The 27932-nt window shown below is 43.9% G+C and overlaps 1 protein-coding gene across 4 annotated transcripts in view; it reads right to left on the bottom strand.

The window, feature by feature from the left end:
* Window positions 1-27932, bottom strand: part of PDZD2 (PDZ domain containing 2) — a 206897-nt gene that overhangs the window by 85081 nt on the left and 93884 nt on the right. The window contains exon 1 of one of the 4 annotated variants that reach the window (XM_052775632.1): window positions 854-887. The exons of the other annotated variants lie outside the window; for them this stretch is intronic. Coding sequence (XP_052631592.1) covers window positions 854-876 — 23 coding nt within the window. The 5' untranslated portion in view covers window positions 877-887. Of the gene's footprint in view, window positions 1-853; window positions 888-27932 lie in introns of those variants that run through there. 4 annotated transcript variants of the gene reach the window in all.

The raw sequence follows: 27932 nt of genomic DNA, 5'->3' as shown, positions 1-27932 counted from the left end.
AAATTAAGAGTGCCTTTAGTTGCTTTGAAAAATAAGAGCTTATTTAGTCAGTACATCGGCTTCTTCAAAGAGCCTTCAAACTAATTAGCCATACTGAGTTACTATTAAAATACAGAGCTTACATGCAATACTCTTGATGATAACAGAGCTGGTGCTTTGGTACCAAAGCTATAGAATTAGCACAAACTTCATCAGATGCATTTTCCTATAGGCTCCAAATTATATTTCAAACTGAATATTTTCCTTTCCTGCGGTGGATGTGGGAATTCACTTAATTCATTTGTAAGTTCAAAGCAATAATAATTTTTAGCCCATGTGCAGATCAAGAGTTTGAATATTCAACAGTGAGAGCCAGCGCAAGGGGATGGAAGACACAGAAGAGAAGACACTGAAAACAAAAACAAGAGCTGCAGTAAAAAAATAAAGAAGGTAAAAAAATAGTTGCTGTACTACAGATGAGTCGTACAGCTGTTCCAGATCAACTTTTGGGGGGGGTATGGGAGGGAGTGGGGAGGAGGAGTTGCTTAATTTAATGTAATTTAATGCAAAGGGCACACTAGCCAGAGGCAAACCCTCCCTCACAGATGCAGATAGGCTGTCAAGCAAAACAAAGTTTACCCCCCACAAGATATGCAAAGCCCAGAGAACCAGACTGCAAGGCTCACAAATTTTAATTCCAAGAGCTTCTGCCCATCCCTGCTTCTTACGGAGCAGGTTTATTTGGCAGATAAGCCTTTGCTACTTATAAAAAAAAAAAAAAAAAAAAAAATCAAAGGCAACAGCATCACAGGATAAGAAATTTCCTTTCCCCTTTTGACTTCCATTCATCTGCTTTACATGTAGGTTTACTTACAGTGGAGACCAGCAGGTATGCATCCGAGGGCTCAGCTCCCGCTCCCGCTCCCTCTCCTCCTCCTCCTCCATCACCTGCCCCACCCACAGCACCCCAGTTCTTCCAGCTCACTTCCCTCCCCGAGGGAATTGCCATCCCTTGCTCCAAAGGCGTTACAAATCACGTTTCTGAATTTCAGAGCAGAACCTGGCAGCGACTTCAGGAAGAAAGATGCAAGCCCCGACAGAGAGGGGAAACCAAAAATTCCCATTACAAATCATCACAACTACTTCATTATTAGCTTATAACATGTCATACAGCTAATTTCCTTCCCCTCCCCTTGCTAAACTTTCATCGAAGGTATTGATTGGACTTGTCAGCATGTTCTCGCATAAGACTGAATTCAATTAAAGGAAACACAACCAACAAGGTATTGGATGTCTGCTTAAAAATAACAAGTAGTCAACATGCACAGGCAGTCCGTATAACCCAAAAGAAGGATGTTCCATAATGTATTTTGTAACTGCTATCTGCACAGAAAAAGCCAGAACTAGACTTCAACCAGCAACTGTCTGCAAGTAGCAGGACAGCAGCAGAGTACAACTACTGAATCTTATTTCACACACTGGATCAGAGTTTAATCTGAGCAGCAGCCACATAAATCCAGAGGGGCTCTATTAAAAACCAGTGCAGTGACTCATCCCATGGAGAGAAGCATAAATTCAGACCCTGGGCTTCTATATATTCCTTAAGAAAGCCTTTTGTTTAGCAACAAGAATTTCTTTGTTGGAGAAGCAGGGGGCTGGATCACATCCCTGTGGCAGGACATTTCTGCTCCTCTAGCAACACAGAAGGGCATTAGACAGCCCACATGCAATGCCAGAGAAATATTAGCTGTACGTGTGTATGCCAAGCAACTCCACCATGGGCACTTTAACATAGTGCTATTTTCAATCTTCCCAAAGCAACTATTGCAACCCTACAGCAGCCCTAAGGCTGTCCTAATCCGCTCCAGCAGCAAAACCGTGACAACCCCTCACCCTCCCCCCAAAAAATCAACGGGCACTTTGCCACCTGCCCCGCAAGATGGGGATTTCCTTCCCGGAGCACAGTGATGGCTCAGAGCCACGGCTGCTCCTTCAGAGGCCTCCGGGAAGCTTTGCCAAGAAGAGCACAGGGTCTTTTTTCAGACACGTGCCACCGCTCACTGGGAGGCACAAGACTGTCCTCGCCACCAGCCAGGACAGGAGCCCTCCGCCCTGACAACCAGCACAGCAACAAGGGCCCCAGGGACTTACTGCTTCCACTTACTTCTCGCTAAATGCCAACCTTCTGCGGCAATGAGGTGTGGGGTTTTTTCCCCCCAAATTAAAGCAATTCAGCTTAATAGCAACTTCTTTGAAGACAGAAATATCCCCCCCCCCCCCCCAACCCTACCTAGAGGCCTTTGTGTTCAAAGATATAGCCAATTTGTGGGTCCTATTTGCTGGCATTTACTCAGACGAGAGGCATCAAAACACACCGTCTCCATTTGCTGTGCTCATGGAAGTCACACACGGCAGATAATCTCAACAAACTGCCGCCAAGCACAACAATAACAGACACTTTAGCAGCAACATGCACCTCAGAAACAGAAGACTCACATCTGTCTTAATCACCATTATGCCCCGTTTCCATGACAATGATTACACCCCACCATTATGCATTAGGACTGAAGTATTAAAAACAAAACCAGAAACATAACCAAAACCACAGGATGGGCACCTGTTGATCCTCTCCTTTTAATCTGGTGCTATCTTGATGCAGAGGCACTATTAACAGCTTCACCTGTTATATGCCACATCCTAAAATTAGCCTGAAATATGGTAGCACTTACTCTCCCATGAACAATTTTTCTTTGGCTGGGATACTTGCTCTCACACCAATCAAATATAAGAACATACACACATACAGATACAATGCATAAACTCTCCTCATATGGATGCCATACAAGTACCATATGTTTTATGCATCAGATCGGGATGAAGTCATAAACATGACTGAGATACTACAGCGCCCACACATATGTAACATATATTAGAAGCAAACGCTATGTAATATTAATGGACAAAATTCTGCAATGTGCTGGGGGACTGGTTTTGGTTACCTATCAGTTTGGGTGCCAGGTCAAAGTCTGGCGTCTGGAGATGCTTAATAGAATAGCTGTTAAACCTAAGATACTAGAGGATGTAAGATTTGGCATTTAATGCAGGATGACAACAATACAGATATTAATTAAAGTTATAGGGTAGTTAAAATTCCAACAAAATGGTTATCGAACTCTGAAAGTTTGATTAAATCTGTTGTATCCTACCGGATTTTGCACGTACCCTTCACATACATAAAATGCATATACTCCATGCAGTAAAACACAAAGCCTTTTACCACCTCAACAGCACTGAGCTAGTACCAGATCCGTCGTCTCATCATGTTGTTTGCAAACTTGTGTTTCATTTGACCAAGCAGAATCGCACTGCTAATGCAGTTACTGCATTTTTCATGCAAGACACTATGTCTTCCCAAAAACAGAGCTGGCCTAAGCTGCCTGTGTCACCAGAAGGCAAGAGGGGACACAGGGCAGCACTGTCCTCACAAAGCCCTCCTTGTAATGACTCTGACTAAAGCCCCTCACTTTGGGGAAGTTTTTGGCAAGGACCTTACAGAAATGCGCTGGCAACCAGCAGAGGATGATGTTGTCAGCTCTCCAGATGTTCCTGCCCCTTGAAAATCCCAAATGTATCTTCCAGTGTAGAGGTTACCCTTCCTCTCCAAATGTTTTTCTCCCTCAATCCCTGCAGTGTTTTCACATTTTTTGCAAGGGAAGAGAGGCACAAGTTCTTCTTTCCTTCTCTATTTCTCCTAAATACATAAGCGGACATCAGGGAAGTGAGGCAGCTCCTTGTTCAAGCACGGAGAACACAAAGCCAAAGCATGAAGCCAACTATTTCATCAATACTCTTTGATTTAATTAGCTTTGGACCATGCTCAAAGCCAATGCCTTAGAAGAGTTGCCACAGGCAAAATTCAGTTTGCAAGAGGGATTACTTTCACCATATGAGAAATAAAAAAAGACATAAACCCTGAAGGGACTGAGGATGAATTTACCACCTAGAGAGACTTGCCTTCAGCAAAGCAACAATCGGATGACTTACCTAATAGTTGAACCCCTATGAAGAAAACAGCCACCACACCAAATTTATTCATATATTTTGTGCCATTTCAGTTTCTTGTTTCAACTTAGTTAACACATTCTTCTTATTTTCCTTCTGTACCCTCCTAAGTCAGTTCTTTGGATAGGAAGGCAGAGATGGGGCCTCAGCAGTAGTGCCCGGTAGCCCCCAGCATAAACTTCCAGCTCCCTCTGAAATGGGTCACAAAAGCCATTTGCTGTGCATAAAAGCTTGTCACCTCCTCTGGTTTATTAAATATTACCTAATAATCAAGATCTTCAAGCATATATATGAAGCAGAGCTGTTAAGAGAATATCTCACTAATATCTACCATATTTTAAGGTCTATTTACCCTCACCAATATACATATATTAATCCTAATGTATTGGACCCAGACCAGAAGCTAAAAGCCAGGACATGAGCCTTGAAGTAGCAGTCTGAATACAAGTCCAAACTTGGCAGTTTAAACTCATATATAATCATCATTACTCAAATTCAATGAAGGAAGGGCAGACCCAAAATCCCTATTAGATTTACTGACTTAATAATTTACCCAGTTTACTAATTTCTTTAGTACATTTACTGACCCCGTCACAAAGCATGTGAAAAGGAGGTCCTTAACCTACGGAAACAATGACTGCAGTTGAACACTTCCTCTATATCATCAATGACACCTCCAAGAAGGATCAACCACCCCTGCAGACTCGTGTGCCAGACCCTGCATTTCATCCTCAAACGAGCAGTGAAGCCTGCAGTGGAAACTCAGTGGAAGTTAGGAGCTGGCAAGGGTCTCCCCACTCGTCCCATCGTACCCTGTTACACACGACTCAGTGTCTGCTAACACATCCCTGGCACCCACATCACAGAGGTTTCTCACTGCTGGTCAAAAATACGCATGACAGAGAGCGCTTAATGAGTTCAATGTGAAATAAATTAATCCAAATCACAACCTCACAGCATCAACAGTAAATTAATCTCTTACACCAAAGCAATGCAAGGAGGATACAGCTGGAAAACCAGAGCCTCTCTGGGCACTTATTGCCGAGTCCCCCACTGCAGACACTGAGGGCAAGCCCAGCTTTTGGACGTGCTCTGCCCTGCAGCAGCCAAGACCACGCACAACTTGCAACCCTGAAATTCAGCTCCATTCTAGCTTTGACGCCATCTGAGGAGCACCAGGAGCAGGACCTGCAGCTCCCAGTGCTGCCCGGCTGCCCTTTAATCCCCTCGCAGGAGGGCAAGCAAGGTGCGAGTATGGCACCGTGAAGAGCTCTGGTCTCAAAGGGCCGCTGCAGAGATGTGACACAAAAGACGTAGGGGCACCTGCGGCCCCACCAGGGTCCTGACCACCAGCTCTGCTCCCGAGCGAGCAATGGGAAACCCCCCATGATCCTGCAATACTACATGAAGTGTTACTGGAAGTATCTGCCACTTTTGCTCAGACCAACCTTTTCAGTGTTTGGAAAATAAGAAGCTCTTAAGCATCTCCAGATCATCTGACCAGGGCTGATGTAGATAAGCTGTGTGGATCAATCAGGCTCTGCCCTCACCAAAGCCACCACCAACACCAGGAGAGCTCTGCAAAGCAGCCAACACTGACTGCAGGTGGGACGCCCACCATGCCCACTGCTGCCTAAACCTGCCTGTACAAGAGGGGACTAGGAAAGAATCAATCGCCTTTTATTTTCAGGCTCATGCATTATCTTTACTCGCAAGCAGGTGGTAAGGTCAAACAATGACTGGGCAAAAGGCAGTTAGAGGAAAGAAAAAAAAGAGATACCCTCCCTGGTAACCAAATGAAGGTAATAAAAACAATACCTGATTCATAAAGTGAGAAATGTGACCATCTGGGGGGAGGAAAATCACAGCCAACTCTAAAGTGCAGAGAACGTGGGAAAACCCAACTATTTCAAACTTGCCTAGCACATAAGAATTGCTTTTTTCTGCTTTAAAAGCAGCATTGCTTTCACCACCAACGTGACCAGCAGTTACAAAAGAAGAAATCTCAACAACAAAATGCTGAACTATGCCATGTCAAAGGGCTGCTGTCCCACGCCAGTGATACTCAGAGCTGCCCATTCCCATCCACAGCCGCTGCTTGCAGGACAGAACAAAAGCCATGTCCCTAACCGGGTATGCAGAAGGAGAGACAATAGCGCTCATAAAAACCCATGTAAAGCTTTTTAGTGAGATTTCTGGTCTGGGATCTGATCTGATCCGCCCCTTAAAAGTCAGGCTTTAACCAGCTGCGCAGTTTGTTGGCATACTAGCATTTTAGTATTAACCCTTTAAATTATCCATCCAAGCACGCTTGCTGCATGCTCCTGTCCCCCCACCGCCAGGCAGAGGGGTGCTGACCCCATGCTCTGCCCCATATGTGTACACAACATTGAAACATTTTCATATAAGGTATCATGCCTGAATGCAAATCAGCAGAAACTGCCCTCATCTGTTGAGGCTTTTTCGTGGGTCTGTTTTTACTTGGCCTCTTCATAGTCTTGTTAGTGGCCAAGAAAGCTGCCTGACCGTAGCAGCTGGGCACGATGAGTCAGGGCACATGAACGTCTTTTAACCCCTTTCCACCTGTGCGCTGGGAGTATTGGCTGCTCAGCTGATTGCAGCTGGGATTAGTTCTCCCTGTGGAGGAAAACTCAGGCATTCCCACCAAGGTCAAACCTTCCCAATTTGCAACACCCTTGAGCAGGATTTAAAAAAAAACAAACCAGGAAAAAGAAAGAAAAATAAGAAAAATAAAGAGAGACAAGCCCCCAACACAAAGTAGACTTTCCAAATGACTGACAAAGAAATGTAGCCATCAGAGCACAACACGTATTGTGACAGCGCAGCACATAATACAATATATATTGAGCACACATCAGAGCCTTAGCCAGCTTTACACTTTGCAGAGCCCACAACTTTTGAATTCAATGAAATAATAAGCACCCTGACATTAATGCAGCCATTGATGCTAAATAAAGCCAAGCACAGTTGTGCTCCTTTGATCAGTCTTTTCATAAAGGCAGTATAAACAGTATTGCTGCTTTTCCATATCTTAAGAGGCTTTTACACTTGGAAAAGTGTTACGGGGACACACCAGGAAAATAAGCAGCGTTTTGTTTCTTTTTCCTTTTGGGTTTTGTTGTTGTTGTTGTTGTTTTTCAAACTGTAGAGAGAAAAGTTAAACAATTGACTCCCAAAGATCCAAACAATATGTTTACATAAGCGTTTATAAAATGAAAAAGCAAGTTACTCCACATTCACATATTCTGCGCTGCTGCCAAGTGTCTCAACAGACTAATGACCTTGGAGATACAGACTTGTGCTATAATGTTTCTGTCCAAAGCATTTTAATTTTAAAAGCCGAATACAAAGAAAAAAACCCACAGCCAGCTGCACAGCGGTGATCCCTGGTCTGAAGCAAAGCACAGGGTTTGGGTTTGCTCGGGTCAACGTTGCTGCTTCCTTGCCAGCACCACGAAGGCAGGTATCGACTGAACCGCTCCTGCATCCTCAAGGTTTTTAGCAACCTGCGCTGTTACCTGGCCCACATGAACTCAGAGAGCAACCTGCAGGCCCCTGCGGCTGTTGGCCGGGCAGGATTCCCACGCTCTCCTGATCCCCCAGCTCTACTCAGCACAGCCTCCACAAACTCCCAGCAACTCCAGCTTCTTCAGAAATACCAGCACCTGGCGATGCTAGCCAGCTTAGGTCCTCAAGCCATGCTGCTCTCTTTCCACATAGACTTTCCACAGGTTTTCACAACCCACCAGTAATTCAATTAGCATTGGGAAAAAATTTACCAAACCATCAACTTAAAGTTTTGCATCTCAAAACTAGATGTACCCATGTGTGTGTTCTATGCCAGGGGTTATCACTTGGCCTCACACATGCTATGCAGTAGTCTGACCCAGCTTTAACTCATTAAACCCATTTCTGCCAATTAGTGAAAAAACATTTACTTCTGTAACAATTAATACTTACAGCCCTTAGCCTTCCAGTTCACAGTGCTCTACAGGCATCCTTAAATCCTTATCTCCCGAGGCACACGTGCTCCTGAAAGAAGCTGTTTTCATGAAGGTGGTATTTTAAAATCCTACCATAAACAGAAATCACATTTAATTACAAAATGGAGATGTTTTACAGTTACCATGACTAAATATATCAGTCCCTATCAGGGAGTGTTGGAGCCCCTGACACTGATTAGTGTTTTGATCCAAGTTAAACACGGGCTACTCAGGCAAAGAGACCCAAAGGAGCGCAACAGTGAAAATCCTTCAGACACCTCAATACTATCGATTTTTAAAAAGTCAGGCCCCAACTGATTCTGGGTAAATCACACAAAAAGGCCCCAACATGGCAAGGAAACAAATCCGGGTTTCCCTGTCTCACCCGAGCACCCTGCTACTTGGCTAGCACCTTACAGCACACCAAGTGCTGGGAGCACACAAAGGATCTGAAATGAGCATCCAAGTCCCTTCCTGACCCAATGGATTAAGGCAGCATCAAGGGAATATGGAGAGAAGGATGTTATTTCCTCTCAAACACCTCCGAGTTGCTATATTCTCTATCTCATTTTCTCACTTCTTGCCCCCAGCCATGAGTCCCCTGCCCCCAGGACCCACCCCGAGGCAGACTGGTCTCCCCTCCAGCAGCAAAAAATACCTCCAGGCCTTGACAAGGATGGAAGGAGAGGCCTTTTTGCATAAAGCGTGAGAGTCCAAAACACAACTAATGACAAAAAAAACCAACTCACAAAGTGCACAGTCTCTGGTCTCAGACTGAGCCTGGAGGGGATACACTGCTGCAGGGGCTCCTGAGAGCAGCCCTACACCACGGCAACTCAGCCACTGGTTTAGCTGAGAAAACTTTTCTCAGGACCAAAATTTCAGAGATGCACAACCCTGCGAGCTGCCTGCCATGACTTTCGCTTCACCCCGTACTTGTGGGGAATCATCCTTTTACAACGTAAGTCCCAAGAGCTTTTTTTCCCCAAGAGCGACTTTTCCATTGTCAGTCCTCTAACAATGCTTTTTTTTTCTATTATTTTTTACAAAAGCTTTATAATCCTCTGCTTCTTCATCTCAGTGGAAACACTATATGACAGCTTTAAACTTTTCCTTCTTTAAACCCAGCACTCCCTCCTCAGCTATAATCCTCCTATTGGAAAGATTGGTTTGCAAGTCCCTGCCTCCAGGCAGCAACAACACAACACCAATTACAGACCCCAAAATCCAATCAAACACCCTCATCTTTTAGCTCAATAGCCATGACTAATTGCATGACAATAACAACAGGAAAATTAAGTGACAATTTGCAGTTATAAACTGCTCCCAACCCACGCCATTCCTAGGTTCAGCCTGCTTCATCTGTGGCTCCAGGGTCCTTTGAACTCTGGGGATGGCACATCTGAAAGCACCAAAGTGACTTTGACATCAGTGTCCCATTTTTAAACTCTCCCTGGCACACGGGCTTCTGAGACCTTTTGGACTTTTGATCGTCCTCCAGCTCAGTCTGGTTTTTCTTCCTCCCTCCAATTTTATCCATGATGGCAAACGTTTAGTAACTACAGGAACACATTCACATTCTTGCATTTTCTTTGTAGCACAACATGAACAGCGCCTGTATAACTAAAATGGTAGAATTTTAGCTCTAAAAATTCAAACTAAATTTTAGCTAATTTTGTAAAATCAGAACACAAGAATTTTTTGTGGAGGAATAAAAAGAGAGCAAGTTACCAGTGCCTGAAAAGTTGGATTAGCCTTCTCCTCAAAAAAATCAGGGAAAGATATTCAGTGATGATGTAGTCAACACAATTTTGCAATGGATGAAAAATACAAACCCCCTCCTTTTCTAAAAACTGCAGTGAAGTCAGAGGAACTGCCACTATCCAGAACAAATCAATGACACACCCTGAAATCAGGCAACTCCAAAAGCAGAGCTTTGGTCAGTCTGCTGCGGACGTAGGGGAAAGCTGCAAAGTTCAACTCAGGATCCCATTAGTCCCAGCTATGCTTCAGGTCTGCCATTCTCTTGCAGAAAATACAGGGTGGAAAAAAGCCTATGCGGAGTTCCCTGTCTTCTCCCTCCTCCACGGTACAGTCCAGCCCCAGATATTTTCATTTCTATAACACAAATAATCCCTCGTCAGTGCAGTGTCATTTCTAGGCAGAACCTGATACAGCTCTGCTGCACAACTGCAGCTGCACACATACAGACAAGGCTTCCCCAGGTGCCTTCCTCCCTGCATCCTTGAATAACCAGGCATCAGGGCCTCCCTCGACTGGAGGACCACGGTATCTCCAAGCTGTACCCACAGCACACAAAAGTCCTGAAATCACCATAGGTGGGAAGCAAAAACTAATCCCCAGCATCCAATCCCTTAAAGTTACGGTTTGGCAAAGACTTTTTTTAAGCTACTGATTTGCACTGTGGTTTTTCCTCACAGAAAACAGTTAATAATTGGAAAGGGAGAAGACAGCATTCCTTTAAAAAAAAAAAAAAAATCTGGAAAGGAACAGCATGAGATACTGACACAGTTGTTTGAAATCTCTCTCCCAAAACACATAACATGGGAGCCAACTCTTACTTTAACAGCACTGCCCATTTGGAACAACATCCTAAAAACTGTGGGATTTTTTGGCTTTCTTATTTGTACTTCTCTTCTTGCTCTAAACTCTCATTTTTTTCCTTTACTAGGCAAGAAGTTTCACTCTGCACCATTGACCCGACTTCATTCTTAACTATACGGCAGACAGCTGCATCCCTTGTTGAATCTCTTCCAGACGTAACAGCAGACTGTACCAGCACCACTCCCTACACACACCCCCTCCCTCTCTAGCAATTTGTTGTGCTAATTAATAATCTGTCTTCAGAACAGACAGTAATCAATGAGACCTAATAAACATACACAAACCCCGTATATCACAGCCATTGCCATACTGATGTGGCAAAACGGCTCCTGATGACACAAATGGGAGCTGGGAACACTATGATACAGAGATCTCGGATGCACCTAAGTTGCAGGCTGAAGTGTCCAAGCTGGCTTTCTACACTCCAATCACAAATGTATGGCCTTGCCCATGGCATAATTTACTCTGCTATTCAGGCCACAGTTTAGCAAGAAAGGAAATCTAGTCTTAGATCCCATAAAATGGGGTTAAAATTGTGCCAACCACACGATGCCAACAGCCAAGCTACTGCAGCTCCTGCCAGGTTAACGCCCCTCCATCCCCCCAAAAAACCCTGAAGGGTTAGCTGTATGCTGAAAGGCCTAAGGCCATGATGTCAGGTATCATCTGTCCTGCACATGGTATGAATCCAGTGTAAATTATGTACACTGGCTAGTCTAACAAATGTCCATGCCTGATCTGCATCAAACTGGAAGTGAGAGGTGATGCAGGCATGCACAGATCCAGTATTACTGGTCAGCAGTACCTGCCCATAGAAAGGTCTCCCACAGCCTTAATGTGAGGATTCACACATCTACCAAGGCATTTTAGCAGCACAAATAACAGTAACTCCAGGTGAGGTCTCTAGATGCTCCAGCAATGACACAAATGCCAGTGGTTACACCTAACAATGCAATGCAAGACAAAGAACCACCACTGCTCAAAAACAAGCTCTCCTGACAGCAAACACAGAAAAATTCTACCAACATCGTTTATTCATGGCCTCGGTTTGACCTGAGCAAAGAGCTCGAGTAAGAACTAAGGAATCTGAGTCTTCATTTTCAAGTGTTAGAAAGCAATCGAAATATTGCCTGGGTTTTTTTGCACGTCTCCATTTAAGTAGTCTCTTGTGTACAGCTTTGCCCCTCTCACACAGCAAATTCAGCCGAAAATGAATCTAGTAAAGAACTATTTGAATCTAGTTCCAAAAGCAACTTCCATAGGGAGATCCTACAGGTTTGCAGAAGGAAACAGTTCAGAAGTCCTCACTCTTCCTCATTTCTGTATCAGAGTTCAAGGTGAACATTCAAATGGGAAGAGACGTCTGCAGTTTCTTTACCCATGAAGTGAAGGATTATTTGTAGTGCCTTCAAATTTTGTTTGGTTTATCAAAGTCATCGAGCATCACCGCATAAAGCCCCACAGGGCTGCAAGTTCTTCAGCTCAGCTCCTTGTCACGTCGTCCCCTACACCTACACTCCGCAACTGCAAAACATCCTTCAGGTAAGATGCAATGGCTGATTTAAAAGCTTCCACCATCAAACAAAGGACATGCAATGAATACAGAAGTGAGGAACCAATTAGTGTTGCTGAAGAGATGTTGCCGTTTCACTCCTGAAACCTCCAGCTTTTTATTTGATTGTCAAATTGGGTCTAGGCAGCTTCAGTCAAAACATCTTTGTGCTTGTACTCTAAATATCAAGTACATGTAACTAAATCTAACACTTAAAAAAACCCTCTCTATACTTTGAGCTAAAAGTATAATCACAATGCATCTGGCATTTAAATAAAATAACCATTAGCACAGGAAACACCCAGTATAAAAGTACCAGGTCAAGAAAAGACAGATGAATACAGAGAAGCAGCATGGGATTGGATTTAATGCCATGTTTACTAGGGATCTGCTGTGTTGAGAAATGTAGAGAACTTCCTCTGGCAGGCTGAGCTCAGTTACAGGATTAAAAATGCAGGCTATGACTAAAAAGGGAGATTTAATTATCTGGCTTAATTGGACTAGGAGGAAAACCAGCTCTAGCTTCAAGAAGGCAGCAGACTACTTCAGCAACAGCTAGGACACCTACAGAGCTGTTAAGGCTTGAAGGGTTTTTCATATTTCCCATTAAAACACACAGGTGTCTATTCATTAAATAAAGCAATGGAAATGGGCACTGGATTTTAAAAGGAGAAACATGTTACTCTAGATGAATTGGTTTAAACTATACCTAGTCTACAGATTAGCATGAATTAGCCTCTACTGTCAGCAAGTCCTGGCAACACTCCGACCCACCATCAGTGAACAACTCTATAAAATTTCAAGTCACGTTCACAATTATTAACCAAATCACATCCAGAACTGGCCCTGGCAGACACAAACCAATCGTAGAAAAATTATCCTCCTCAAAGCAGGCATTACGCCCAACCCTACCACTGACTCATGAAATGCCCTGCAGCAGGTCATTTGATGTTTTTGTGCCTCAATAAAATAAGTATAATACTTTCTCGCCTTCATACTAATTGCCACTTAAGATCTATAGATGAGAAACACTATGGAAGTGATTACTAATAAATCACATCTTGATATTCACAGGCCAAAATTCCCTTCGTTCATCACTCAGCAGTGAATAAGAGCACTTTCCTGTTAAGTTTAATCCAATTTGTTGTGGCTATTTTCACAACAGCCACACTTACTTTCACGGTCATGTAGAGTTTCCGTGATGTCCTTCTCACCAGTGCACACCATTGAAAGAGGCCCACACCTTGGGTCCCCCATAGGGATGTAACTGACAGCCCAGGCTGCTCCAGGTTTCACTGGTCCCTGCGCTGGGAAACGATGTCAGTGTACGCCCCACACAGATGTGGACTCCCCGATGGCCCCAGAGCCATGAGGAGATGAGAAACAAACAAGTATTTCACCAAAAAACTGGGCTCGGCTCTCATCCCTTATTAATCCACATGCTAAACTGGATCGCCTAAAGCTCAGTACATCCCCGTGCTCCACAGAGGTCACTAGAATTATCCCCGGTGTGCCATGGAGAAACCTGCGATGGGATTACAGTGACTGCCCAAGGCCGTACAGCAAATCCATGGCAGAGCTAAGAGCAGAACCAGGATTAGGGCAACCTCAATCAATGCCACCGTGGTGCTGTGCCGACATGCTTTCGCACTCCCATCCACGTGCCAGGACCAGGGCGCACGTAGCCGCTCCATCAGCACGCCAGGGAAGTGATGCAATTAAAAATTACAGCCTCCCCAGGGACGTGGGAGAGTCCCTATCACTGAAGGTTTTCAAGATGAGATTGGGCAGGGTGCTAGATAATCTCACCTAGGCTCCCTTTCCCACGAAAGGTTGGACCAGATGATCTTTCGAGGTCCCTTCTAGCCTGGGCTATTCTAAGAAAAGCCAGCCTGGGAGTGCAGCACGGGAGGATTTGTTCTCAGCAGCACTGCACCCTGGACCTGTTTGACCGTGTGTCCACACAAACACTGGTGGCAGCGCAAGGGTAGAGTGAGAAAGCGTGGCCACAACCAAGGGAAAAAGGAAGAGAAACACGACATTACTGTTTCCCTCTGAAAGAGTTCTCTGGAGGCTTCAGGAGAAACACCATGTGCTAATCTGTTCCTGAGTTTCTACAGGAAAATAGTAAGTGTGCAAACAGCCCTGAATATTGCTTTCACCAAACAACTGTTCTCCCACTTGTTGTGCTCGCAAAGATGAATCACTGCCTCCTGCAAGCTGTAATTTACTGGGAGGACATCAACCGGCTCTTTGTGGTAGGCAGGTGAAACCAATGCCTCCCCACTTAATTGCCTGTTTTTCTTCAAACTCAAACCTGGTTGACTAGTAGGATCTCACAAGGATTACCAAACCCAAAAGAAAGATTTAGTAACTGTCCTGGTTTCGGCTGGGATAGAGTTAATTTTCTTCCTAGTAGCTGGTATAGTGTTATGTTTTGCATTTAGGATGAGAATAATGTTGGTAACACACTGATGTTTAGCTGTTGCTGAGCAGTGCTTACGCTAAGTCAAGGACTCTTCTGCTTCTCGTACCGCCCTGCCAGAGCGTAGGCTGGGGGTACACAAGAAGCTGGGAAGCAACACAGCCAGGACAGCTGACCCCAAGTGACCAAAGGGATATTCCATACCATATGACATCATGCAGAACAATAAAACTGGGGGGAGTTGGGGGGGGGGGAGGCAGCAGTCTGCTGCTCGGGGACTGCCTGGACATCGGTTAGCAGGTAGTGAGCAACAGCATTGTGCACCACTCGTTTTGTATATTCTTTTATCATTATTATTTTTTCCCTTCCTTTTCTGTCCTATTAAACTGTCTTTATCTCAACCCATGAGTTTTACCTTTTTTCCGATTCTCTTCCCCACCCCACTGCGGGGGGAGCGAGTGAATGGCTGTGTGGTGTTCAGCTGCCTGCTGGGTTAAAGCACAACAGTAAGACGTTACCTGGCTGAGATGTCACCCAGTGAAAAACAAGACAACTTTGGAGGAGTTCCTTAAATTCAAAAGCTTTGGTTTGCTCCCTTTCCTAACTCCTCCGAATGACCCGATTCCCAAGAAACAAGATCTAGTCTTTGCCAAGAAAACCTTTATTGCCAAAGGTCTCAATGTGGGCCGAGGAGGCATGACTCAGATCAGATGCAACAAAGGAACATCAACAGCTAATTAATAGGATGCATGTAGCTTCCCTCTCATAAAAAAGCAAAATCTACACTATGAAACAGAAAACATTTGGATTCAGGCTTTAACAACGTCCTCCCATGCAATTGTCCATGAGCAAGTGCCCCAACCACAGAGCTACTACACAGAAAGCCAGGTGTGACCTCCTCCAACCTTTTTTTTTTTTTTTTTTTTTTTTAATTAAAGAGTGGCCACAAGAGCTTACCTACATACAGGCCCTGTTGTGCATACATGTGTGACTGGTCGGCACACCCAGAGATCACCTCACTGATCAGACCCGCAGGGAATTAGGTCTAAGAACATGCAGTTCATGAATTACAACAGCAGGTCCAGGCATGAGATCAGCACTGAGCTTCCCGACCCAACCATGAGGGCACAGGCACCGAGCACGTGCTGCAAAGCAGCTGAGATGCCCTGGAAAATACAGACTGAATCCAGGCTGTATGGGTAAGTTATACTGTAAAGCATGCTTGGTGCTAGGACAGGACAGAGCTCTGTGCTGGCAGAGCATATAAGCCCTTTTTGGTGCTTACACATTTTAATGTGACTTTTGCTCAAACTAAGCAGTTTCGATGGGTAGGGGAGCAGGGGGCACTACGCCTTATTTCCTAGATTGTAGGAAATCACTTCCTTAGTTTAATTTCTACATCTCGTTAATCTGCCATGAACAATCAGGTACTGTGATGCTGAGAGCCACACAGATGGATATCTGATGGATATCTGGTGTTTGAACTAAGGGAGAATAAAATCCAACCCCAAAGCTTGGACTAAGCGATTACATGTTTCAAATGTCATTCAAGAAGGTCTACAGCTTCTTTTTATGCACAAGGTCAGACTAAATGGAAACAACTGCCCTTCAGACCTGATAATCTCTCTTTTTGCATACCCTGTAATTTCTATCCCTTTCTCCTTACAATTTTCCTCTGTTTCTGCCACTGGTTCAGACACTAGAAATAATCAGGATATTTAGGACAATTCAGCTTAGATCAGCTAATTCATTGTATCCTCCAGGCTAGAGGAATCACTAAGGACTGGAAAATTCAGAGATGTCATTTGTCAAAGGCACTTTGACGGTATTTATAGTATTGATACAATGAGCTTATCAGGTATTTCCCGACGGAGAGGCTATCAATGGAGATCCATTTTCCTGTAACAATACCGTGTCATTTAATGTAAGTATATAGACTGTCTGTGTCACATCATCACACATTTACTGAAGGAAATTAGAGGCACAAAGGAGTGAGGAGGCATGAATTCTCCAAACACAGTGCTGTCCAGACAGTAGGACACACTGAAAATACTGTCTTGTGTAGCTGGAGCTGAGCCTTTCTGAATAAATTAGCATTCAGTCAGTGAGGACACATGGAAAGAAACTTTGCAAAGTGCCAAAAACAACTTGTCTAAAAAGAATTCAGTAAATAGATTCCAGTGTCTGACAAGTGTAAGCTGCACCAAATATCATCAGAGACAGCAATACCTCTTAACCATGTGAACTGCCTTGTTAAATGGTAGATCCTTTAACAGCTGAAGTCCAAGAAAGATAATCTGAGGGGTCCCAACAGGACAAGACAGGAATGGTCGCGGTGACAGATGCTGCCAAACCAGAGTACTCAGAAGTCATTGCGTGAACCTTATCAATGTGTTATTTATTTTCACAGACTCGTTCCAGATTGTATTTCTGGCACAAGGGGTAAGATCAAGAGCATTTCTTTCAAGAAACTAAGCTAATGAGGATAATTAACGCAACTCCTAAATATACAAACCATGCAGATAACGAGTCTCATTTGAATTTTGCTTTTCTAGCAAAAAGCAGATGGATTGATCTGACCAGTTTCACTGGACTTTTGCCTTGCAAAAAAAGAAGAACGGTCTCCCTTTAGCTAAGAAACCATAACCAGGTTGACAGTCTTCTCCAGTGCTTTGAGAATAATTTAGGCCCTGCTTTAGCTTACTCCTTGACTTCTGCTTCTCCTGCCAAGCAGCCGGCAGCCGGAGGAGAAGGGGATCCCCCACTGCTCTTGCTGTCAGCAGCATCTGCACCATGTACTCAACTGATGTCCCACAGAAACACAGGTTCCACCCCTCGCACAAGGGAGAAACGCAACAGGACCTTCATCCAAAATTTTGGATTAAGACCAAGTTAGCATGTCAACCGTGAGGTCTTCCGGAGTGCAAGACTTTAAAAGATCAGCAGATACTATCTCCATTGCAATGAGGGGAAAAAACCTGAATAATGCAGTATTTCATTTCTTTGAATGGGTGAAAAAAACATCTGGGAAAATACTTCAGTACTGATGACCAATAATGACTGGAATTTAATGAATTTTGGTACAGGCCAACAACCAAATAAATGTTACGCGGACAGGGTCCCTTTCATGATAACAACATGCACCAAGAGAGGAGAGCAGCCAAAAAGTCACAGCACAGATCGTATGATTTTTGATCCCAATGATTCACCTCAACTGGAGACTGTTACTGGAGACACAAGGCAGACCTCATAGACCACCCTCAGGAGCTATTTGGAGCTATTTACCTAAACCTCCCCTGCCTGCACACACATACGTACACTTTTTGAGTGGTTTCTCATGAGTATTTGCTAAGTGGCCCAACGTCCTCACTATTATGGTGTCTGAAAATTATCTTCTGGCCATCATCCCACTGAGCTCATGGGTCTGGTCTTTGCACACAAACCCATGACTGTACCTACAAAGCAGGTACCTATTCACACATAGCTGGCGAGAGACAGAAGGCATGCCAGCATTAAACGCACTGCTTGGACTCAGCAGCTGTCATAACAGATCTTTAATCACTTAGAAGAGGACATGTATTTCCCTCAGTTTACATCCTTAACATTAAAATGGATTGAAATGTAATTGTTTTGAATGGGGATTCCTAGAGCTGGTTGCCACAGCCTAGGTTTGGGGCCACAACCTCAGATGCTCAGGCTCGAAACAGCTAAAAGTCCAGTCCCTAACTCACTTCCATTCCCAGGGCACATGGCTACCCCTTCCATCTTTCCCCCTCGCTAACAGATAAGAGGACTTTTGTACTTGCAGGCTCTGAACCCACACTTAGGGCTGTCTGCAGGAGCTGGGTTAAGTGGAGGAGCAGACTGAGGCTCAGCATCATCACCAGCCTGGGTACCAGACACCTTCGGGTGCAAATAACTCTCACTCAGCAGCCTTGCCTTGAAAGCCCAGATAAGTCAGCCCTATTTAAGGCCCAAGCAGTCTCTATTCATTTTCTTCCCTCCACCAGCAAGGACACCGACTGGCCCATCCTTGTGGTCTTTTTCCATTCCCCTCTTCTCTCAACCTATAAAATGCCTTTCATCATTTTTCCTTCTATGCACTATTCCACCCATTCAAAGTCCTTCTCTCCACCCATTTCTTACACTGCACAGAGGTTATAAAGCTAGGGTGCCCTCTCAAAGACTGCATTTTCACAAACAACCACATCCCAGTTATTTCCTCTCTTGAGATCTCTGGCGCATCCTGTTTATTCTGTATCTATCTTGTTTGGATTGCAAACTCTTCAGCATAAGGACTTTCCACATTTTGTGTTCTACACTGCTGGAAACACATGGCTGGCGCTACCCGATTTATAGCTTTTAAGGCCAGAAGAGACCACTGCAATTATCTAGTCTGACCTTTTGCCCACCACACAATAAATTTCATCAAGTGACTTCTGCATTAAGCCCCTGATAATCCTCGTGGAGGTACGCTGCTAACACATGATGATGACCACACCTTTTTTCATTTTGCATTTTCCCCCATTTAGCTGCAAATTTAGCATTTCTCTCCTTCATATTCAAATCCTTCCAATACTTTCAGCAATTAGGCCATGTCCAAATTTTAGGAGACACTCTAAAATACACACATGACTTATTTCTATGATGTCTGCATTAAAACAGTTGTTAATTACTTGTTATATTTTGCATTTGCCCAGTTTATATTTTATGTACTTGTGCTGAGATAAGATTTGTTCAAGAAAATAGAACTATAATATAAACCATAGACTTACAATCTTGCTTTCAGGAAAGTATGTCTGTAAAAGATTAAAGAACTGAAATGATCTGAGAACAAAGTACAGGGAGAGAAGGAGTTGATGGCGTTGTTGGCATGCAAGGTATTTTTGTGTTAAAGACGTATATACAAAAAACCTTTCATACACTCCAAATACCTGTATTAACTTTAATGTACAACATGCTATAAAATGATCATCCTCTGAAGAAGAAAAAAAAGATTAAATTCCTTTGAGCCAAGTATTAAAAGCATTCTTAAAGCAAACAGACACCAGAAGAATTCTCACAAAAAAATCTGGCTTTCATCTGTCCAAAAAATGTACTGGCTTCAGCTAAAAGTCAATCAATCAATACCCAAAGAATAAAAAAAAGAAAGAAAAAGCTCTATCCAGTTATAAATAATTTTTTAACTACAATCATCTGGCAGTGGAGCACCACTGACCTAACTTCACGAGCATCTGTCAGCTGGTGATGGCCACGGTGCTGTCAGGAGAAGAAAACAGTGACTCTTTGCTCATTTACTGAGCAGCAATCAGAGAGACTAGAAGCAACCCACCACAAATCACACAGCAAGTGGCACAGTCTAGAGGGGAAAAAAAAACCAAACCAAAAAACCCAAAACAAATGTACAAGGAAACCTCAGAGCCTGCCCCGCTCTGCACAGTGCACCCAGAAGATGCAAGGTACCACAAGGCTGCAAGTATGAGGTGCAACGATTTTACTCCATCACCACTAGGCGGTTATTCACCAAACTCAGATTTCATTATTTCTTCTTAAAAAAATTATATTATCCCATCCATAGTTGAAGTTTCTATGAACCTGGCATCGTACAAGGCATTATACAAGAACAAAAAAAGCATTTCCCCAGTTTTCTTTTAATTGCCATGACAACTCTGTTTATTTGGATTTAAACATCATCCTGGGATGTTTATAACGCAAACAGCGCAATGTAGTGAGGCAGAATGGGAAAGGGAGAGCCAGCAAGACACTCACTTGGCTAACTCTTGTCCAAACCAAGTAACACAAGAACCCGCAGTCAACAGCTGTAATGAAAATCACCAGGGGGATTAAGAATCAAACCAAAACAAACATTTCTTGCCACTTGCATTTTTTAACAGGGGTGGCAATCCTCTCACAACTCCAGCAGCTCGGAAACCAGGGAGAGCTCTACCAACATGCCCAGCTGCGCCTCTGCATCCCCACCTGCCTTCAAAAGCAGGATTTTAATTTGCGTCATCATCCGCTCTGCACATGGGCTTCCAGGGCTCGCAGAAGGCACACTGATTAACTAAAGATCTACTGCACTTACGGTAACAATTGTGCTTCCAGTTGCGCTCATAAACATCAATTATTAAACAGCTTCACAGGACACTTGACGGTACTTGCAGCGTATTTAAAACCCCCGTTTCCCTGCGAGGTTAGGCTAAAACAATATAAGCAACACTCAGACCACCATGAAACTCTGCAGCAGCATAGAACTGTTACTATGTGAACTGACTGGAGCTCAGGATGCTGTGTTTGTGGGTTGCGTTACATGCTGGATAGACACGCGCTCCGCAGCAGCACCACCCTATAATTTCACAAGATGTCTACAAGTACGTGCAAACTCTAGCAAGCACAAGTTGAAGTGCAGAAAGACTCAGTGTCCTCACTGTCATCCCTTGCCACTGGAGTTTGCTGGATCCTGAGTGAGCAGACAAGCACATTCATGACACCCCATTGCACCTTCACTGCCCTGCCACCCAGCCTCCCAGACTGATGGTAACCTGCATCACTGCGTTTCCCAAACCCAAGGCCGGGATCTCAACTCCAGCAGGGGAGGCAGAACTACCAAATTCCACCAGATTTAGATTCAGCAATGCAGAAAAAAAGAAAAAAAAAAAAGTAGCCTAATTTACAGTCCTGCCATGGTTAAGATGAAGAACTGAGCAATTGTTTTCAGACACAATAGGCAATTGTTGAAAGAAATCAAGAAGATCCTGCAGCCCATCTCAGAGACTACCCAGCAGCTTGGAAAATATGTCACTTCATCCATCAGGAATTTTTACCTCCCAACTGGCAATAATGTGACCGTGGCTGGCAGGGAGCAGGACTGATGCCTCTATTTTCTGGGAATCACAGCTTCGCTCCCCTAAACATGGACCAATTGACCTGCAGATTTTCCCAAATTACCATTACGAGGAGACCACTTTCAGTTAAACACTCTGCAGGCAAAGAGAGTTTTGCTCTGTTCTGTTTTCTCCAGGGCGGCACTGAGAATTGGTGGAGCAAAGATTAGCTAATTGCCCCAGGCGCGCTGCTTCCTCCTGCACCAGGGCCTGGCTCCTTCAACTTCTCCAAGTTTTTGATGAAGGATGTTTGTCCTGCCCACACTGGTGATTTTTACTGCCTTGGAAGAGCTGAAGAACTATTTTGTAAGCACCACCGACCAATCACATACATAGGATGGGGAACATGGCAGAGGTATAATGGGGTCCCGTCTGCATTGAGCACACTCTCGTACAGCCTCTGTATTAGGATTCAGACATGCAGAGTTTAGATGCCTCCATATAAACCCCACAGATGCCATTCCCCCCCACCCCGCGCAAAAAAAGAAAGAAGAGTCTTTCCAAGGGACCGTTCCACCCTCAGTGCAGCAGAAAGGACTCTGGATGGTCTCCAAACAAGCCAACAAACATGGGAAGCCCCAAACCTGCAACTGGGGGACAAGAGAGGGACCACTGGGGTCAAGAGCCACCCCGTCCATGCAGACAAGAAAGCCACCATTACTCCAGGTAGATTAGAAACCACAGAAGAGCTCCAGCACAGCCCCCCAGTGTACTTAGGGGCATGAAATCCATCATCAGAACTGCTATGTCTCGCTTGCTTAACTACCCACACAGAACCAGTTTTGTTAGGACTTCGTGGAGAGACGAGTCATATAGGCCAAAGGCAAATGTCTAAAAACAGCAGCAGGGTGGGGATTATTTTTTTTTATTATTTTGGAACTGAAGTGCTGCAGCAGCCTTTTTGACACAGAAAAAAAGTTTTCCTCAGAAAGCGATATGCTTAAAGGGTCTGCACAACTAACATAACATCTAACTTAACATAAAAAACACCATTAGCTTCCAAAGTGACTTTTTTGGGACTGGTCAGGCCTGGACGTATCAATAAATCACAGCAGTCCTTTCTAAGTAAGAAACCACCTCTAGCTGCATCTGTGAAACTAATGCATAGAGGTTAGACCTGCATGGAAAACCACTTCTCTACCAAATCACCCCCCCAATTTTGAACACAGTGCATTTCATTTTAGTACCATCTCTGCAGAACATGGTTAGTTCATCTCACATTTAACCCTCTGTGCCAACATTTGTATAGTTTCCTTTGCCGCGCTGGAATCCGCACATAATGTGATCTGGCTCAGTGCTTGTGGTGCTCCCGGGATCAATTACCATTTTATACGTCAGTGTTTCATTACTGAGCCGTGAATGTCCTCCAGCCAATCACAGCCTCAGCTCTGCGCTTCAAGAGTCTAATCTTTGAAAATTAGGTATTTGGCAAGATATACTGTAAGAAAGGAAAATTGCCGGACTCATACTGCTTTGAATACATCCAGTTTCCATTCACAAATACTGCCATTGCAGTGGCCACTAGACATTTTCAGTGATGTGATTAAAAAGAAAGAGCGATGGTGATTGCATAGTGGAAATGCGCTCTCATCTGTCACTTCTCTTGGAAAATAATGAGCTCTCCTCCTTGTTAAATTCACTGCAATATATCTTCAGAAAAGTCTTATAGAGATTAATGCTCAATTGCTGTAAATGAGCTTAGGTTTATTTATTCTAGGAGAGGATCTGGCCCCAAAGTCCCGATAAGCCATTGCTCCACCATCCTTATTAAAGGAAAATCCTATATGGCAGCTAAGACAGGCCTTTGGCCCTGTGTCTTGCCTGTAAATTCAGTGACAGAGATTTGGCATGCTTTATATCAACAAGCCATGCCTAAGTGTGTACTTTAAATGAGGCTAAGATACAAGACAGCAAACACTATAAATCTTAGCATGATAAGACAAATTCGGTGTTTCCGCTGCTCATCTTCAGCTTTGCCACCTCCTCCCCGTGTGCTGCAACGGGACCGTTAATCTCACCCAAGCTCAGGCTAAACAACATGGGAAACTCATTTGCAGCAATGTAAATATTTGAAATACTTGATTCTTGAGCAGCAGCTCTGTAGTAGAGACTCTGGGGAACGGAGGCACCACACGTGCAGAGAGACCGTCTGGATCCCTGTGGGACTGGAGGCACTGGAGAAAGGAACCGTGTCGCAAGAAGGAAGACCTCAGGAAGAAAGCAAGTGTGCTCTTAAAAACCACTGTGATTTCAGTCATCTGTTTTGAAACTGCAAGTGCTGTAAAGTGACAACACGCGAGCCACAACCACATGTTAGAGAGTTTGTTTTAAATCACGGGGTGAAAATAAGAATCCATTATAATTCCATTTAACATTCCCAGGCTCGTACGCAACTATGCAACCCACGCAACACCACAGCTGTGGTAGTGAGGTCTTGAAAATCTGCTCCAGTGGATAGGAGAAAGCACCAGAACCAAAAATTAGGACAATGCCAGAGCTCTTGCACAGACTGGTGCAATCATCCCCACCCACTTTCCTTGTCCCATCACCATTTACACCCCAGCTGCATCCAGGCGGCAGGATAAAAACTGGCTCGCTGCTTGGGAAGGATTTTTTGCACAAGCTTGACGGTTCAGCAGATCTAAGGCTGTGACTCAAAGCCTCTTATGCTGGCCACCCAAAGTACAAACTTCCCTTAAATAACCCTTGTTGAGAACTGGGACTTCCCACACCTTTGTGGAAGGTAATTGCACTTCAAGCAGAAAATTTTTTTAACTAAGTGATAAAAACCCTCTACCATGCAACTCTACAGATCCAAGAGCCATTAAAAAAAAAAAGAAAACCATACACTGAAAGACTGATACACGAATGACTAAATAGAAATGACCCAATAATATGGCTCTTTCATGACTTTAACAGAGATTCTGTGAACCCAGTGTTGGCATCCTGATAAGCAAAGATGTGCAGCCCAGCAGCAAGGAGCAGATGCCGGGCATTAAAAAAAAAAAAAAATCCTACCTTTAGATGATTCTTTAACAGAAAAAGATCAGTTGAATATAGACTCCTCACCCACATATTAATACAAGGACAATACTCTAAATTGTCTCTTCAAGTACATACACACAGAGCAAATTGTCACAAGGATTTTTGTGGCTGGGCAGCAAATGCTGTTTATTTTCAAACCAGCACAGTCCGGACTCTCACTGCCTCAGGGGAACATCTTGCAGATGCCACCAAGTTTCTAAACCCCCACCAAGCCATCAGGAATGGCTTCTTTGCTCATTTTACCTGCTAGAATTCTCCAGGTGAGTTTTAAAGCTACTGAACAAAGGAAACATAGCAGTTAAGCATGGATTTGGAGCACTTCACCTCCCTCAAAAGCTGATTTTAGTGAACATCATGCAAATATAGCCTTCTCTCTCTGATACACATGTGTGTTCATGAAACATATAAAGCTAATGCCCTAGATCTGTCACATTCTCCATTAATAATTCAGATTATTGGCCATTTTAGGCATATACAATGTATGCTTCAAAATTTAGCCTTTTTTTTTTTTTTTTTTTTTAATGACCCATTTGGTGTAGTTGCTGTTTTTAGAAAGGGCTGTGATGCTTGCTCAAAGCTCTGGGAGACCATGGTACTCCTCTCCCAACTGGAACTGGGCTTGGACAAGGCCCACAGAGATGATCTATGCTGGTCTTTTGGCACTAGCCATAGAGGAGGACACAGATGAAGGTTTTCAAGACCATTTCTGCCAGACAATACACTCAGATAAGCAAGTGAGACAGTGACAATACTACTTCAGTAATGCCTTCAATGCTTAGAGCTGACAGAATTGATAATTTCAGCTCTGGTCATTCCTACAGCTAATAAAAGTATGAATTAAAAATGCCATCGTCACTTTACATTCGAATCACCAGTTTCATGTATCTATAATTTTCCTGTAATCTTTTTTTTTTTTTTTTTAGATGAACAAAAACCTTCTCCAGGAACTGTTAAGTGTTGATAATAACAGACCAGAATACAAAGCCATTTTTCACCCTCCAAAAGGAAGTATTTAACATCACAGCTCTGACACATGTATGCTTGTTGCCAACACCCTGCACATGAAGTGCTTGCCTGCGTGTGGATCACCCACCAGCCCAGCTCCACGATCCATCCTGTTTACTATTTAGGACAAACGTTAGAGCCAAACCAAGCTTCACCTCCCAAAAGCCTGAAGAAGAGCAGCTTGTGCAGATGTTGAAATTCTGGTGAGAAAGACAAACTGTAAACAGATTTCCTAAAAGATCTGCCTTGGGACAGTCTTATCTAGCAATTCCACTAATTCCCTTGATAGGGAAAGTAAGGGAGCGTGAATAAAATCTGCAGACAACAGATAGCTGGGAAAGTCTGTCAACTCAGAGGATGGGCAGAAGTTTATTCAGAACATTTGAGGACTAAAACAACTGACAGGAGGTACAGCTTGTAATAAAGCCAAGCACAGTCATGCACTTTGGGATTAAAGAAATATGTTCTGCAGCTTGGAAGCTCAACAGTTGGAAGTGATATGGAAAGTGAAAGACACTGGTGGTTTAGTGGCTCATGGCAGGAGTGTAAAAAAGCCAGATGTTGCCCAAGGTCTCAGTGAGGAAAAGGAAAATATACAAGACACCAGTAAGGTCTCAGCTGGAACAAGGTGCGATTTCAGGTTACTCAGTTCAAGAAAGGTTAAGTGAAACTGGAATAGTGCAAGAAAAGGTCAGCACGATGACCTCTCTCATGAGACAAAAAGACACTGGCTTTACTACTGGAGCAAAAGGAAGGCTCTCTTTGGAGGGGAAAAGGAAAGATAAAGCAGTATGAACCAGCCATAGAGAGGTTTAGGCTGGAACTTGAAAGGAGGCTTATATCCACCAAAATAATACTGTTCAAGCAGAGCTTGCCAAAAGAAAAAATTAGGCAGCAGGCTGATTGTTCAGCGCACAAAAATCTACAGCATGGTTGCCTGAGATAGCCCAAAACAAGGCTGACCATGCGGGAGGTCCAAAGCTGGTCTTGACAACACACCTCCTCACCATATACAGCCTACAGAGCCCACCAACCAAGGTGCAGGAGCTGCATAGCTAACCCAGAACCTCCCAGACCTTCCCTCACTTGCCACCAGGTCTTGTGCTGTCACCAGAGGGACATGCTGTTTAAGTGTATGGAAAGCCCAGACACACGCTACTGACACACAGTGAAAGCTACTTTGGATATGGATAGGCTTCCCGAGTCACTGCACAGTGAAAAGCGGGTAACTTTTCCCCAGAAAACTTGAGGTTATGCCCAAATCAAGTCCAAGGAAGATGATGAAGGCAGGCTGGTGAAGAGCATGGCAGTTCACTCAAAATGACTAGGGGTATAAGAGAAACACTACTAAAGGAAAGGAGAAGGTTGATGCTTCGGAGGGAAGAGATTAGACAGTTACAGCTGAAGGCTCTAGAAACCATCACTGTGATAGCAAGTGATTCGCTATCAGAGCCAAATTCCCCCACTATTCCCCAACAGTGCCCAATAAAATTAACAGCGCAGGCAGGTTCAAACAAGGGCAGTTTACAATCTTGCTACTCCAAATTAATCTCTGTTTCAAAGGGAAGTTGAAGTTAAAAAGGGGATGGGGGAGAGAGAAGGAAAACATAGAGGCTAATTAATGTCAATCACTATAAAACCCCATGACTGATGCTTTTGACACGACCCTCCGAGACAGGGTTTCTGCAGACAGTCGAACAAGCGTGAGACGAGTGCAAGAGTGCTGCATCAGAAGTGGGATTAGGCAGAGGGTGCCTGGAAATCCACACAACACAAAACCGTCTCACTCAGGTATTTATATAGAAATTACCTTTCCTGATGTTGCAGTAGAGACCTAGGGATGTTTATGCCTTCTATACCATCTCAACAGCAAAGGCTTACAATGCCTGTGTAGCGAGATACATAGAAACTAGACTCCAAATTACTTCCATGCACAACTGCTACCAATCCAGTGTACGTGCAAGGAAGGACTACCCTTACAACCTTTTCTTCTGTGAATCCACCATCCCACTGCCACCTTAGATTTAAAAAAGCCACAAACAGCACTACTAGCTCTTTCCAGGCCCACCCCACCCCCCCAATTATTTTGCCCACAGAGGGGATTCACATGCACTTTTTTTTTGTAGTTGCTGGACTCCACTCAAGCTTCAAGCTTCAAACCTTACAACAAAATGTACAGCATTTTTAGGTCATCAGATGAGACTTAAACTCTCTAGCCATGAGAAGAAAAGGAGTCATTAGTCAAAAGTTTATAGAAACAGAAATGATCAGTTTCCCTCTATTCCCTAACCACGATCTGTTGCTTTCACTTTGCTGCAACTTTGGGACTAGTACACCCAACATCCCCTTCA

The sequence above is a fragment of the Harpia harpyja genome, chromosome Z, assembly GCF_026419915.1.
Source record: "Harpia harpyja isolate bHarHar1 chromosome Z, bHarHar1 primary haplotype, whole genome shotgun sequence".
NCBI lineage: Eukaryota > Metazoa > Chordata > Aves > Accipitriformes > Accipitridae > Harpia > Harpia harpyja.
The sequence above is the reverse complement of the archived record's forward strand: the minus strand, read 5'-3'. Positions and strand labels throughout refer to the sequence as shown.